Source organism: Candoia aspera, chromosome 1 (assembly GCF_035149785.1).
Source record: "Candoia aspera isolate rCanAsp1 chromosome 1, rCanAsp1.hap2, whole genome shotgun sequence".
Classification (NCBI taxonomy): domain Eukaryota; kingdom Metazoa; phylum Chordata; class Lepidosauria; order Squamata; family Boidae; genus Candoia; species Candoia aspera.
Window position 1 is genome coordinate 81606798 of NC_086153.1, and position 11767 is coordinate 81618564.

At 40.0% G+C, this 11767-nt stretch overlaps 1 protein-coding gene across 3 annotated transcripts in view; it reads left to right on the forward strand.

Annotated features, from left to right (window-relative positions):
• The window catches only part of EZR (ezrin), a 52257-nt gene extending 47575 nt beyond the window's left edge, over positions 1–4682 (forward strand). For all 3 annotated transcript variants that reach the window (XM_063307943.1, XM_063307951.1, XM_063307960.1), the window contains 2 exons: positions 2589–2840; positions 3287–4682. In XM_063307943.1, coding sequence (XP_063164013.1) covers positions 2589–2840; positions 3287–3451 — 417 coding nt within the window. In that variant the 3' untranslated portion in view covers positions 3452–4682. The remainder of the gene's footprint in view (positions 1–2588; positions 2841–3286) is intronic.
• Positions 4683–11767: the final 7085 nt, after the last annotated feature.

Consider the following 11767-nt stretch of genomic DNA (forward strand, 5'->3'; position numbering starts at 1 on the left):
TTTTTTTCAAGATCTCACCTCTTTCAGGTAGTATCATTCCATTTTTAAAGGTAAATTTTCATAGGTACTCCACTGTCTGTAATTCCAATACATTTTTATATCATCTGGAACTTACTTTCTATGCTGAGGCCACCCTTTCAAAATAATTTTCTTTAATAATTGTAAGGTCTTATCATGTAATGTAGCATCTTTAAATTCTTTCACTTTTCTCTCAGACATAGATAATAAGACCTCATCCTATCTACTGCAATATCAGAACAATCCAAAACATAATTCATCACTGTTACGTAAAATAACTTCTAGATAAGGTCTCTGGAAGTACCAGTTGCTTTTCGGGCTTATTAGAACTAAATTGCAATTGATATTTTTGCAATATTAGGAACCATCATCGGAGTCTTAAAGGCACACTGTGTAATAGTTTGATCATAAACCTTTGGAAGCTATTTTAAACAATCTCTACTGAAACTTGATTTCCATAAATGAAACCAATTAAAAAGTCATGGCTCTCAATGCATATGCCACTGGAAAACCTCCTTGAGGCAATACTGCACGTAAACCAGATACACTAGCATCCACTGACACCACCACTGGTTTTGTCACATTGTAATATTTGAATGCAGGTGCACTTTGTAATAATTATTGCAGTTTTTCAATTTATTACTCTTAATCTTCAAGTGCTGACATCCACTAAAATTCCATGTCCTGTGACAACAGTTGCCTTAATGGAATTGTCACAGTAGCCATTCCTGAAATAAATTTTGTGAAATAATAGGGCATACCAAAAAACTGCTGTACATTTATTTTATTCTTTGAGCTTGGTACTTTAACCATAGCTTCAATTTTTGTTCCATCTGGTTTCTTGCCACTAGAGGTTAGCACGTGTCCTAAATACCTTACTGCAGTCCAAATTAACACAAGATTTAAATCATTTACTGCTTTGAACCCTGAACAATTTTATACAGTCTATAAATATAGACTGTCCCTGGTTAATTTTAAAAGTTACTTTTACAATATTAATGACTAAACCAATAGCCCATTCATCTTCTGCACCCTCCATTTTAATCAGCCCAATAAAAAATTCTTCCTCATGTATACATAATGTTCTGCACTTTTTATAAAAGGATTCAGCCATCCACATTTTCTGCATTCTTTTGCAACAGCTGCCCATGTGCCTTTAAGATGAAAAACTCCGTTATCTCAGACATGGGTCTTCCAAACTCTGTCTTTGGCATTACAACTGATGGCTGGGATTTAATTTTTGTAGAGGCTTTCTCTTCTCAAAATATCCAGTTCCTTATCAGTACTCCCAAGGTCTTTTAAGTGAGTTACAGCAACTCCTCAGCTCTACAAACATCAACAGCATGTTCCAGTGTTAAATCATCTATCCTTACAGTCTCACTCTTATTCTTTCAAATCTTATTCCACATATGCCACAGTCCTTACTTAAAGAGTCACATAACTATCCAAACTCACAAGACTGAACTAAAAGTTTTAACTCTGTTACATAGGCTTCTCTGTTTCCTTGTAAAAAAATGTATGCCTCCCATATGTAAAGTCCTTTCTTGGTACACAGCAAGTTTCAAATTTCTCAACACCTGCAATATCTGCTTATCAAACTTCTCTTCAAATTAGAATGTATTAAATATGTCTGTTGTCTCCTCCCCAGCAACAAGTTGAAACAAGGCTGCCTGTAATTTCTCATTATTTTTATTGGCCCCGCTTGCCACAGTACAGCTCAAATCTTTGTTTCCATCTTCTCCAACACATTTCCAACAAAACCAAACTTACCTGGAGACTGCGGCTTATCCCTTATTACACTGGCACCATTCAAAGCTGACTCCTAACACTATGTTATGTTTGTGTACACAACAAACATAAAAAATTATCAGAAACACAAACTCAATACACAGGCTTTACTGGCAACTTGCAAGCTACATCAAGCAGAGAGTCACTCACACCCAGATGGCTCTTTTTATCCACTAATATTCTACTTGCAAGTAATACAGTTCATTACAACACATAACAACACCAACCTGTGTTTTCCAAATACTGTATTGCATCTTGCATCTAATATTACAGGTAATAGCCATTGTGACTGGATTAGTAACACTGGTAGCTTTATTCCTCATGGGTTTGACTGTTGTCCTTTTAAAACAACCAAGTTTATGGAAGCAATTTATTTTGAGATAGTGGATTCAATAGTTTAAATATGACAAAGGTTTGGGGAACAGCTTCTCATCTAACACTTGGTCAGATGGCTAAACAATTGAGCCAAGTAACATAGTTTAGGGGAAGACAAACCCCACGTGCCAATATGGATGGATAGAAAAGTGCATCTGAGCAAGAAAGAGGATAGGTTTGGGAGCCAGAAAGGTAGTCATGGGGAAGAGAGAATAGTGACATGGTTGAAAATTAAATTATTATCATTTAAATTATTAAAATATAAATCTGCATATTCTGAGATAATTTGAAGAACACATGAAATGCCACAGTGTATTTTCATAGCAGACCTCATCTACCTTTTAAATAACACTTTCACTGGAATCTTAACACCATAGACATGTTGTTCTTGGTTTCATTTTTTCTAGGCTAAAGAAGCCCAAGATGATCTGGTAAAAACAAAGGAAGAATTACACCTGGTAATGACTGCTCCACCTCCTCCACCTCCGCCTGTATATGAACCAGTAAACTATCATGTCTGTGATAATCTTCACGATGAAGGACCTGAGTCCTCTGGTTACAGTGCAGAATTCTCAAGTGAAGGCATTCTGGATGATCGCAATGAAGAAAAGCGAATTACTGAAGCAGAAAAGAATGAGCGTGTGCAAAGACAGTTGAAGGTAGGGCTTGCCACACAATCTGTTTGTAATACACCGCTTTTACTATCATTCTGGGTACCATTTTATAATTTTCCCAAGCAAGGAGAAGTGTTGTAATTTTATTTTTCTTTCAAAGAGTTGAGAAAGATTTTACATTTTGTGGAGGGAGGAGATGCTGTAGGACAGAACCTAGAAATATTTGCTATCACATGTCTTGTAGCAGGCAGAAAGAATTGGCAAATTTAGATGATCTGGGTCATGTATTTTCTTCTAACATCAACCGTTATAGGCTCTTAGACTTAACCGTACATATTCTTGGGCCATATAGGAAAGAATGGCACATACAAAACTCACTCTCAGGTAGCATTTCCAGAATTTCAGATGAGCTTTTTGTTTCCTCATTGTTATTTCCATTTCACATATTTACTGCTTGTGCACATATGTAATATTGTATTTAAATATTGTAGACGCTGACTGATGAACTCGCTCAGGCCAGAGATGAGAACAAGAAGACTCAAAATGACCTCATCCACACAGAGAACATGCGACAAGGCCGAGACAAGTACAAGACACTGAGACAGATACGACAAGGGAACACCAAGCAGAGAATTGATGAATTTGAAGCTATGTAAATGTAGCCTCATTGAAGACTCTGGGAAATGCAGATTTTGAATGTTGACATTTCTTCCTGAAGGGTCACTTGCAAAATCATACCAAAAATAAATAAATAATCTCCCACACTGTCAGGTGTTACCTGAATTTAATAAAAGCAGCCACCAGCATTTAACTATAATAAGGAGAACAGTCACAGAGACGTAGTAAAATCTTGGTGATATTGTGTCAATAAACTAATGACAAAGGGTGTCTCAGAATCACTTTTTTTCCACATGTTAAGAGTTTTGCAGCTTCAGTAGATGGCTTTTTACTACCGCAAGTATATCCAGATTTGTTTGGGGCGTGGGGGATATGCTGTGCCATATTTCTTGTTCTTAAAACACCCATTGTATTTGAAGTTTATAATGTTCTTCAGGTTGGTCTTTCCCCCATCGCACTTCCTCTTGTTACTGCTACAAAAATGTCACAAAAGCACCCTAAAAACCTTTCCTTTTGAATTGGAGAGGTTCCCAGTGATCACTCAAAAGGAGTGCATGACAGGCACACTTGGATGCCTTTCTTATATCAGAGATAGGGGGAGATCGTTGGTGTTCAATATTATTCAAGTGTTGAACTGCAGCTTAACCAGTCAGCTGTAGTGTAGTATTTATATATATATATATATATATATGTTAAAGATAAAAGTAACATATAATTCTAGTTTGAAAAGAGTTTTTTTTTTTTTTTGCTTTGTATATTTTGTTACTATCTGGACTTCATGTTAAATGAATGATATTTTGAAAAATCTAATCTTGGGTGTTAGGCAATGTAAAAGAGTAATTATGATCTAGAAAACGTTTGTAAAGATGATTTTTTTTACTTTAAAGAAAATTGTAATGCATGCCTGTGATTCAATACAAATAATTTCACTGTTCCTATTTTTTCTAACAAATTTTCTGATTTTTAAAAAATGGTACAGTTTCAGACTCCAGCGATGAAGGGACTTTGTCAGCTTTTAAAAATGTCTCTGTTGAAGAGAGTTGCTATGGATTTCCCTCACTCCCATGTTAACCCCCAGCCCCCCAAATCCCATTTTAGACTTAGGAAATCAGCGGAGTGTCAGAGTACAGTATGTTGCTAGCCCTGTTCTACATACAACTTTCTATGCTGCTTTGTATTTGGAATTTTATACCTCTGTAATCCTGATACAGTGTGGTGGGATTATTTGTTGAATGCAATCTACCCACAAATAAAACATCTGCAAGGCAACATGTTTTTTAATTTCTCCATTTTTTTTCTGAAAAACAATGAAGTGACCACTTCGTTCAAGTGACAGGGAATATTAATATTAAACCAGAAAAGTAAGATGATAATTATAGAAGAAATTATTGTAGTAAGGGTAAATTTTTAATTAAATTCAGTATGTAAACTGGTAATACAAAACAGCCATAAGTTTAACAGGATCTTGGATAGCAAAACATTTGCCTTGGATGCAAGGAAGAAATTAAGTTAATAACTATAAGCTTTAACCAGAGTTAACATTTCTAAATAATGTCACCCATGCTTAGCATTAACCAGTCTTGCAACTGAACCAGCTGATCACTGTACAGTAGTGATGTTAACTTTACAAATGGCAGCTCCCACCACCTCTGCTGCCAAGATCAGAGAGCCCAGTAATCTGCACGATGCTATTTGGGTGTTCTTTTGTTTTCCTGTTTTCTGCAAAGTACAAAGCCTGCAATGGCCTGATAATGGTCAGAACCACCAGACCCAGGATTCTGAAAGGCTAATCCTTTTTTTCCCAGAAAAGGTCCCCTTGCTTGTGGGTGATGAAAAATCAAAGCGGAATGGAAGAACTAGTGGCATATGTACCCATATCATTTAACTTGGAGGACTAGCCATTAGTCTGGGTTGGGAAAACAGACTGAGGCAAAGATAAACCTGTAACAAGCCATAATTACATTAAATTAGATTACAGCTCATGTAGCAGAGGTGTTATGTGAGCCAACTTTGGGGCTCCTAAAACTACTCTTGCGGCCGCATTCTGGACCAGCTGTAGCTTCCGGATGCTCTTCAAGGGTAGCCCCATGTATAGCACATTACAGTAGTCTATAGGGGAGATGACCAGGGCATGAGTGACTGACCGGAGACTCCTGATCCAGGAAGGGGCATAGCTGGCACACAACGCAAAGTTCCCCTGGCCACAGCTGCCACCTGCTCTTCTAGCAGGAGCCCCAAGTCCAGGAGAACCCCCAGGTTCCACACCAGGTCTGTCTGGGCAGTGCAACCCTATCCAGAACCAAAGATGGTAATTTCCTGGGTATCGAGGGGCCCCCAACCCACAGCCACTCCACTTCAGCTGAAGCCTGGTGTTCCCCATCCAGGCACCTACAGCCTCCACAGGCACTGAGAGAGGGTGACCGCAGCTTCACTTAAGTCACCCGGGATGGAGATGTATAATTGTCGTCATATTGATGATACCTCATCCCATGGTGATGGATGATCTCACCCAGTGGTTTCATGTAGAGGTTAAAAAGGAGTGGAGAGAGTACTGAGCCTTGTGGCACTCCACAAAGGAGGGGCTGTAGGCCAGGTCTCTTGCTCCCTATCGCCACCTATTGGGACCGGCCGTGGAAGAAGGTGAACCAGCGCAAAACCACACCAACCACCCCCAGCTCCCTGAGCCGACCCAAAGAATACCATGGTCAATGGTATCGAAAGCCACTGAGAGGTCAAGAAGAGCAAGGATGGATGCACTGCCAGAGATCATCCAAAAGTGCAACCAAAGCTGTTTCCATCCCATACCCAGGCCTGAAATCTGACTGAAAAGGGTCCAGATAATCCATTTCATCCAGGGTCCTCTGGGGCTGTAATGCCACCACTTTCTCAACCACCTTCCCTAAAAAGGGGAGGTGGGAGACTGGACGAAAGTTGTCCAGCACGGTGGGATCTAGTGATGGTTTCTTGAGGAGAAGGTGCACCAGCACCTCTTTAAAATCAGCCAGAAACACTCCCTTCTCCAAGGATGAATTCACCATCACCTGGACCCACCCATATGTCACCTCCTGAGCTGCCTTCACCAGCCAGGAGGGACAGGGATCTAATTGACAAGTGGTGGCATTTACAGTCCAGAGAACCCTGTCCAGTTCCTCAGGCCCATCAGGTTCAAATCATTCCCAGATAACCAGGTAAGTACGTTCCCCAGGCATCTCCACAGACCATGTCTCACGCTTGTAATCCAACTTGGAATAGATCCAAGCAATTTTATCCTCCAGATGCCCAGAAATCTCTGCACAGCCCTGTAGGTGGGTCACTGGGCCCACCTTCCCCAGAAGGGATCGTGTGATCTTAAACAGGGTCATTGGGCAGCATTCTGCAGATGCAATAAGAGCAGAGAAATATTGACATTTCGCCGCTCTTATCGCCACAAGGTAGACCTTAATAGTGACTCTAGCTTGTGTTCGGTTGAATTCGGTCTTTGTCTTCCTCCAGCAGTGCTCTAGACATCTCTTAATCCTTTTCAGAACCCTCAGCTCCTCCATAAACCACAGGGAGTGTCGGGTTTGATGGGACAAGGGAGGTCGCACAGGCGCGATCCTGTCCAAGGCCCCAGCCACCTCCCTATTCCAGGCAGCAGCCAGGGCCTCCACTGACCGTGCAGCAGATCCTCGGGTATAACCTCCAGCTCCCTCTGAAACCCTGCTGGATCCATCAGTCGCCAGGGGCTGCCCAGTTGAATGGGTCCTGCCTCTCTGCAGAGGGGGGCAGCATAGGAGAACCTCAAGGCCACCAGGGCGTGATCTGACCATGACAGAGGGGACAGATGTAACTCTCCTCTCAGATCACATTGCCACTGCTCTGACAAGAATATCAAGTCCGGTGTGAGGCCACTGTCTCAAGTCAGGTCCTGAATAATCTGGGACAGGCCCATGGCTGTCATGGTAGCTGTGAACTGAGCTGCCTCCGAGGCACACCCCAGGGATGGCAGGTTGAAGTCCCCCAGAACCATAAGTCTGGGGAACCCCGCTGCCAACCCCGAGATGGCCTCCAGCAGCTCAGACAGGGAGTTTGCTATGCAGCAGGGAGGCTGGTACAGTAGCAACACTCCCAACTGTTCTTGGGAACCCAACTTGAAGAACGGGGTCTCACAACCAGCCACTTGTGGAGCAGTGCCCCTGGAGGTCACTAGAGATTCCCGGATGACAACAGCCACCCCTCCTCCCCTGCCCTGGGGTCTCGGCTGGTACTATACCGTAAACCCGGCCGGGCACATTTCCAAAAGGGGCACCTCCCCTTCTGGGCCCAGCCACGTCTCAGTAATACATGCCAGGTCTGCCCCGCCTCAATGATCAGATCATGTATAAGGGAGGCCTTATTGTTAACCAACCTGGAGTTAAGAAGCAACAGCCAAAAGCCAGAGCCTCGATGGGTCTGCTGTCCAGGGCCAGGGTCTGAGCACAGAGGGCTAGAACATGCCACTGGTACCAAACACCTGGAGTCTCTTCCCCAATGATGGCCAACTCTCCATGTCTTAACATAGTTATTTTGAAATAACATACAATTCATATTTGTCATAGTGATATCCAAATATTTTACCTTCTTCTCAACCTTAACACCCATTTTATTCATCAATTCTCCTTTATCTTTTATTTTCATATTTTTAACATCTTCTTCTGTTTATTAATCTTGAAATCTGCTAATGCACCAAATTACTTTAATTTTCCCATTAATGTTTCAATTCCCTTTAAAGGATCTTCCAGAACCAACACCAAGTCATCTGCAAAAGCCCTTAACTTATAAGTTTCTTTTTTAATCTTTACTCCCACAATCCTCTCATCTTGTCTTAGATCTCTATTCAGTATTTCAAGAATCAGAATAAACAAGAAAGGAGACAGTGGGCATCCCTGTCTTGTTCCTTTTTGTATCTCACAGGGTTTTGTTAGATCTCCATTAATAATTATTTGTGCTTTCTGTGAAGTATAAATCAATCTTACCCATTTTATAAAGTTCTCTCCAAAGTGTATATCTTCCAAAACCTTGAACAAGAAAGCCCAGTTCAAATTGTCAAAGGCCTTCTCTGCATCTAAGAAAATCAATGCGGCTTGTTTTTCATTATGTTGCTCCAAATATTCCAAAATGTCCAACACATTTCTAACATTGTCCTTTATCTGTCTTTCAGGTAAAAACCCACATTGATTCTTATGAATAAATTCTTGCAAAATTATCTTCAATCTATCAGCTAAAATCATTGTAAACAACTTGTCATTATTCAATAATTATATTGGCCTGTAGTTTTTTTGTTAAAGTCAAATCTTGTCCCTCTTTAGGTATTAGTGCTATATTGGCCTCTTTCCAACTCTCTGGCAGCTTTCCTCCCTGTTTTGTAAAGGTTGTAAAAGTTAATCCTCAAACTATTTATAATAGGAAACTAATAATCCATCTGGTCCAGTCAGCTTTCCTGGTTTAATCTTTTTATAGCTTCAGAAACTTCCCTTATAGGTTCATTCATAATCTGTCTCTGTTCTTCTGTAATCCTCTGTAAATTTTGTTTCTTTGGATATTCATTTGTTTTCTCCAGAGAGATGTCACTTCCTTTATACAATTTGGAATAACGTTGATGAAATGCTTTTTGTATAGCCCTGCTATCCATTAATACAGTATCTCCTTGAGGTAATTTGCTGTGGTGGAATGTGTCCATGAGGAGGGGGTGATATGATGGAGATCGGAGCAGAGGGGAGAAGAGAGTGCATTTCAGGCTGATAAACGTTCTCACAGTTTGCTTAGCTTGGAGAATTCCGGGGGCGGGGGGTGAGGAAGACAGTTAGACTAGCTCCACCCTAGATTTCCCAAGAGTATTTTTCCCTTTAGCTCAGTTAGGGAACCTTTAGTCTGGCAAGATTCTGTATAAGGTAGAAACAATGAAGTAAATAGAGTTACATCTCTGACTCAGCATGGTTTCTTCACCTTTTTCATGACATTTGCTTTGAGTTCTTAAACATTTTCAGATGTAATTAATTTACAGCTAAGGAGAGATTTTCTGAGTGGCAGGATAAGAGAATTCCACTTGGTCAGTCAACATTTTTTTTCTGGATTAAAAAGGAAAAAAAGAAAAAGGGTTTCAAAGATTTAAAAACTTTTGGCAAATTTTTTTTTGTTTTCTTTATTTTCTATCCCACCTTTATTATTTTTTATAAATAACTCAAGGTGTGGAACTTACCTATTACTCCTTCCTCCTCCTATTTTCCCCACAACAACCCTGTGAGGTGATTTGGGCTGAGAGAGAGGGACTGGCCCAAGGTCACCCAGCCAGCTTTCATGCCTAAGGCAGGACTAGAACTCACAGACTCCTGGTTTCTAGCCCATTGCCTGAACCTTTAGAAGAAGTTGATGTAAGAAAATTTAAAATGGATAAAGGGGATGGTTATTTTGAAAGATTGTTTTTAGCAAAAGTGCTTTTGAACATACCGAAATTAAAATAGACAAACAAACCCGACCTTCATGGAAATGTTTTTTGTTTACTATTAAAGACAATTGATGAATTTTACAAAACAAAAGATAAAGGTCATATGAGCCAGACTGTGATGTTGATTGTAACTATGGAGTGCCATTTGAGACAAAAGTATGTAGGGCACAGGAAGATAAAACAGAAAAAAAGGGGTGGTTTTACTTTTTCCCTTGCAACTGAGACACTTTCACTTTTGGATTACAACATTATAATAGCAACCACCAGAAAAGCAACAAAAACAGCAGAGCAGAGCAGAGGATCGCTAGACCAACCTGCAGAGAGCAGAATTACACCAGATTTACTTCAGAAAACGTTTGAGGAATTAGGCAATAAATTAGATGAATCACTTGATACTAAATTGACAGCTTTTGAAAGAAGAATGGATCAAAGACTTGTAGAGATGAAAGAAGACGTTAAGAAGATGGAAAACTCTGGAAATTTATTTCAGCAGTAACAACAACGAAAAGAAAGAAATGGAGTTGTTTTGTATATAAATCCCCAACTAAAACCAGAACTTGTATTGACTGATGACCATGATAGATTCGTTGGGATGAAAGTTAATCTGCATGTGGCTAAGACTTTGATACTGGGAATTTATGCCCCAAATGAGGATAAAGTACTGTTCTATAAAGGACTTATGGAGAGACTAATAGGCTTCTCTTATGAAAATTGGTGTTTGATGGGGGATTGGAATGGAGTAATCTCCCCACAGCTGGATAGAACTTCTGAGAAAAATATTAAAATCACACAGGATTCAGAGTTCGTAAGAGTTCTACACTGACAGAACTGATTAGAAACCAAAAGAAGAGGAGGAAAGGAAAAATATTGGCCAATCTTTGAGCCACCTTTATCCCAGTTTTCATTCTTAGATGGATTATGCATTATTTCCTATTTGCATATAGCATCAAATAAAACATACACAACTATTTTGCAGCTGAACTGGATTTGGAGTAATTATTTGGTTCAGCTGTATAACTTGATGCATTGAGCTGGTTTTTAATTGTGTCTGGGTCATTTGACAGTAGGGAAAGAATTGATTGCCACAGAAAGAGACTAGCAGGATACAAAGCAAGCTGAGAATTATTCCATTTACTGTTTCTAATGTCATATCTGTTTACTTTGGTCCTTGGGTTGTTTATTAAAGAGAAGAGTGGTACAAGGAGAGCCAGAATAGGGAGCAATAAAGAATATAATGGGTTAATTCAACATGCAACAACTAGATCAGTAATTCACAATGGGTGGGAGAGACTTCTGTAAGAAGATTCTGGAAAGCATCCTTATTCCTAAAAATAATCTCTACTAAGCCCAAACAACAGAGTGGTAAATATTCCAGTTACCTTTCTGGAAATTAATCGAGAAAACAGAGGATGAATGATAGCTTGCCACTTGTCACCAACAGAACAAATATTTGTGTTTCTGAAGCTATAATATATTTCCATTCATTCCTTTAAAGGTCCTTAACATAACTGTGATCCCACTGCTGTGGCCAAAGTAGCATATGAAGCCGGCATTCACACTAGTCATACCGTAATTTAAAGGTCCAGTTTGTGCAGACTCTCCCCATCACCATACAGGGGGATCATGGAGGTGGAGCTTCCAGAGCGATGAGTAGCAACTGAGCTGGAAAAGGTATACTGAGGCCACATTGACTGCCGGCTGTTCATGGTTGCATGCTTGTTCTCTTTTTATACTTACAGAACAATGCTTAAGTACATGAACACAAGCAAACTCTGTTTTTATTCCCATGATCTGAGTGGGTTTAAAAGGTGAGGGTGCATATGCATTGTGGTTGTCTTTTCTGATTAAAAAAAATCAGAAAAAAGTCTGATAAAAAAATCAAAATCGAAGA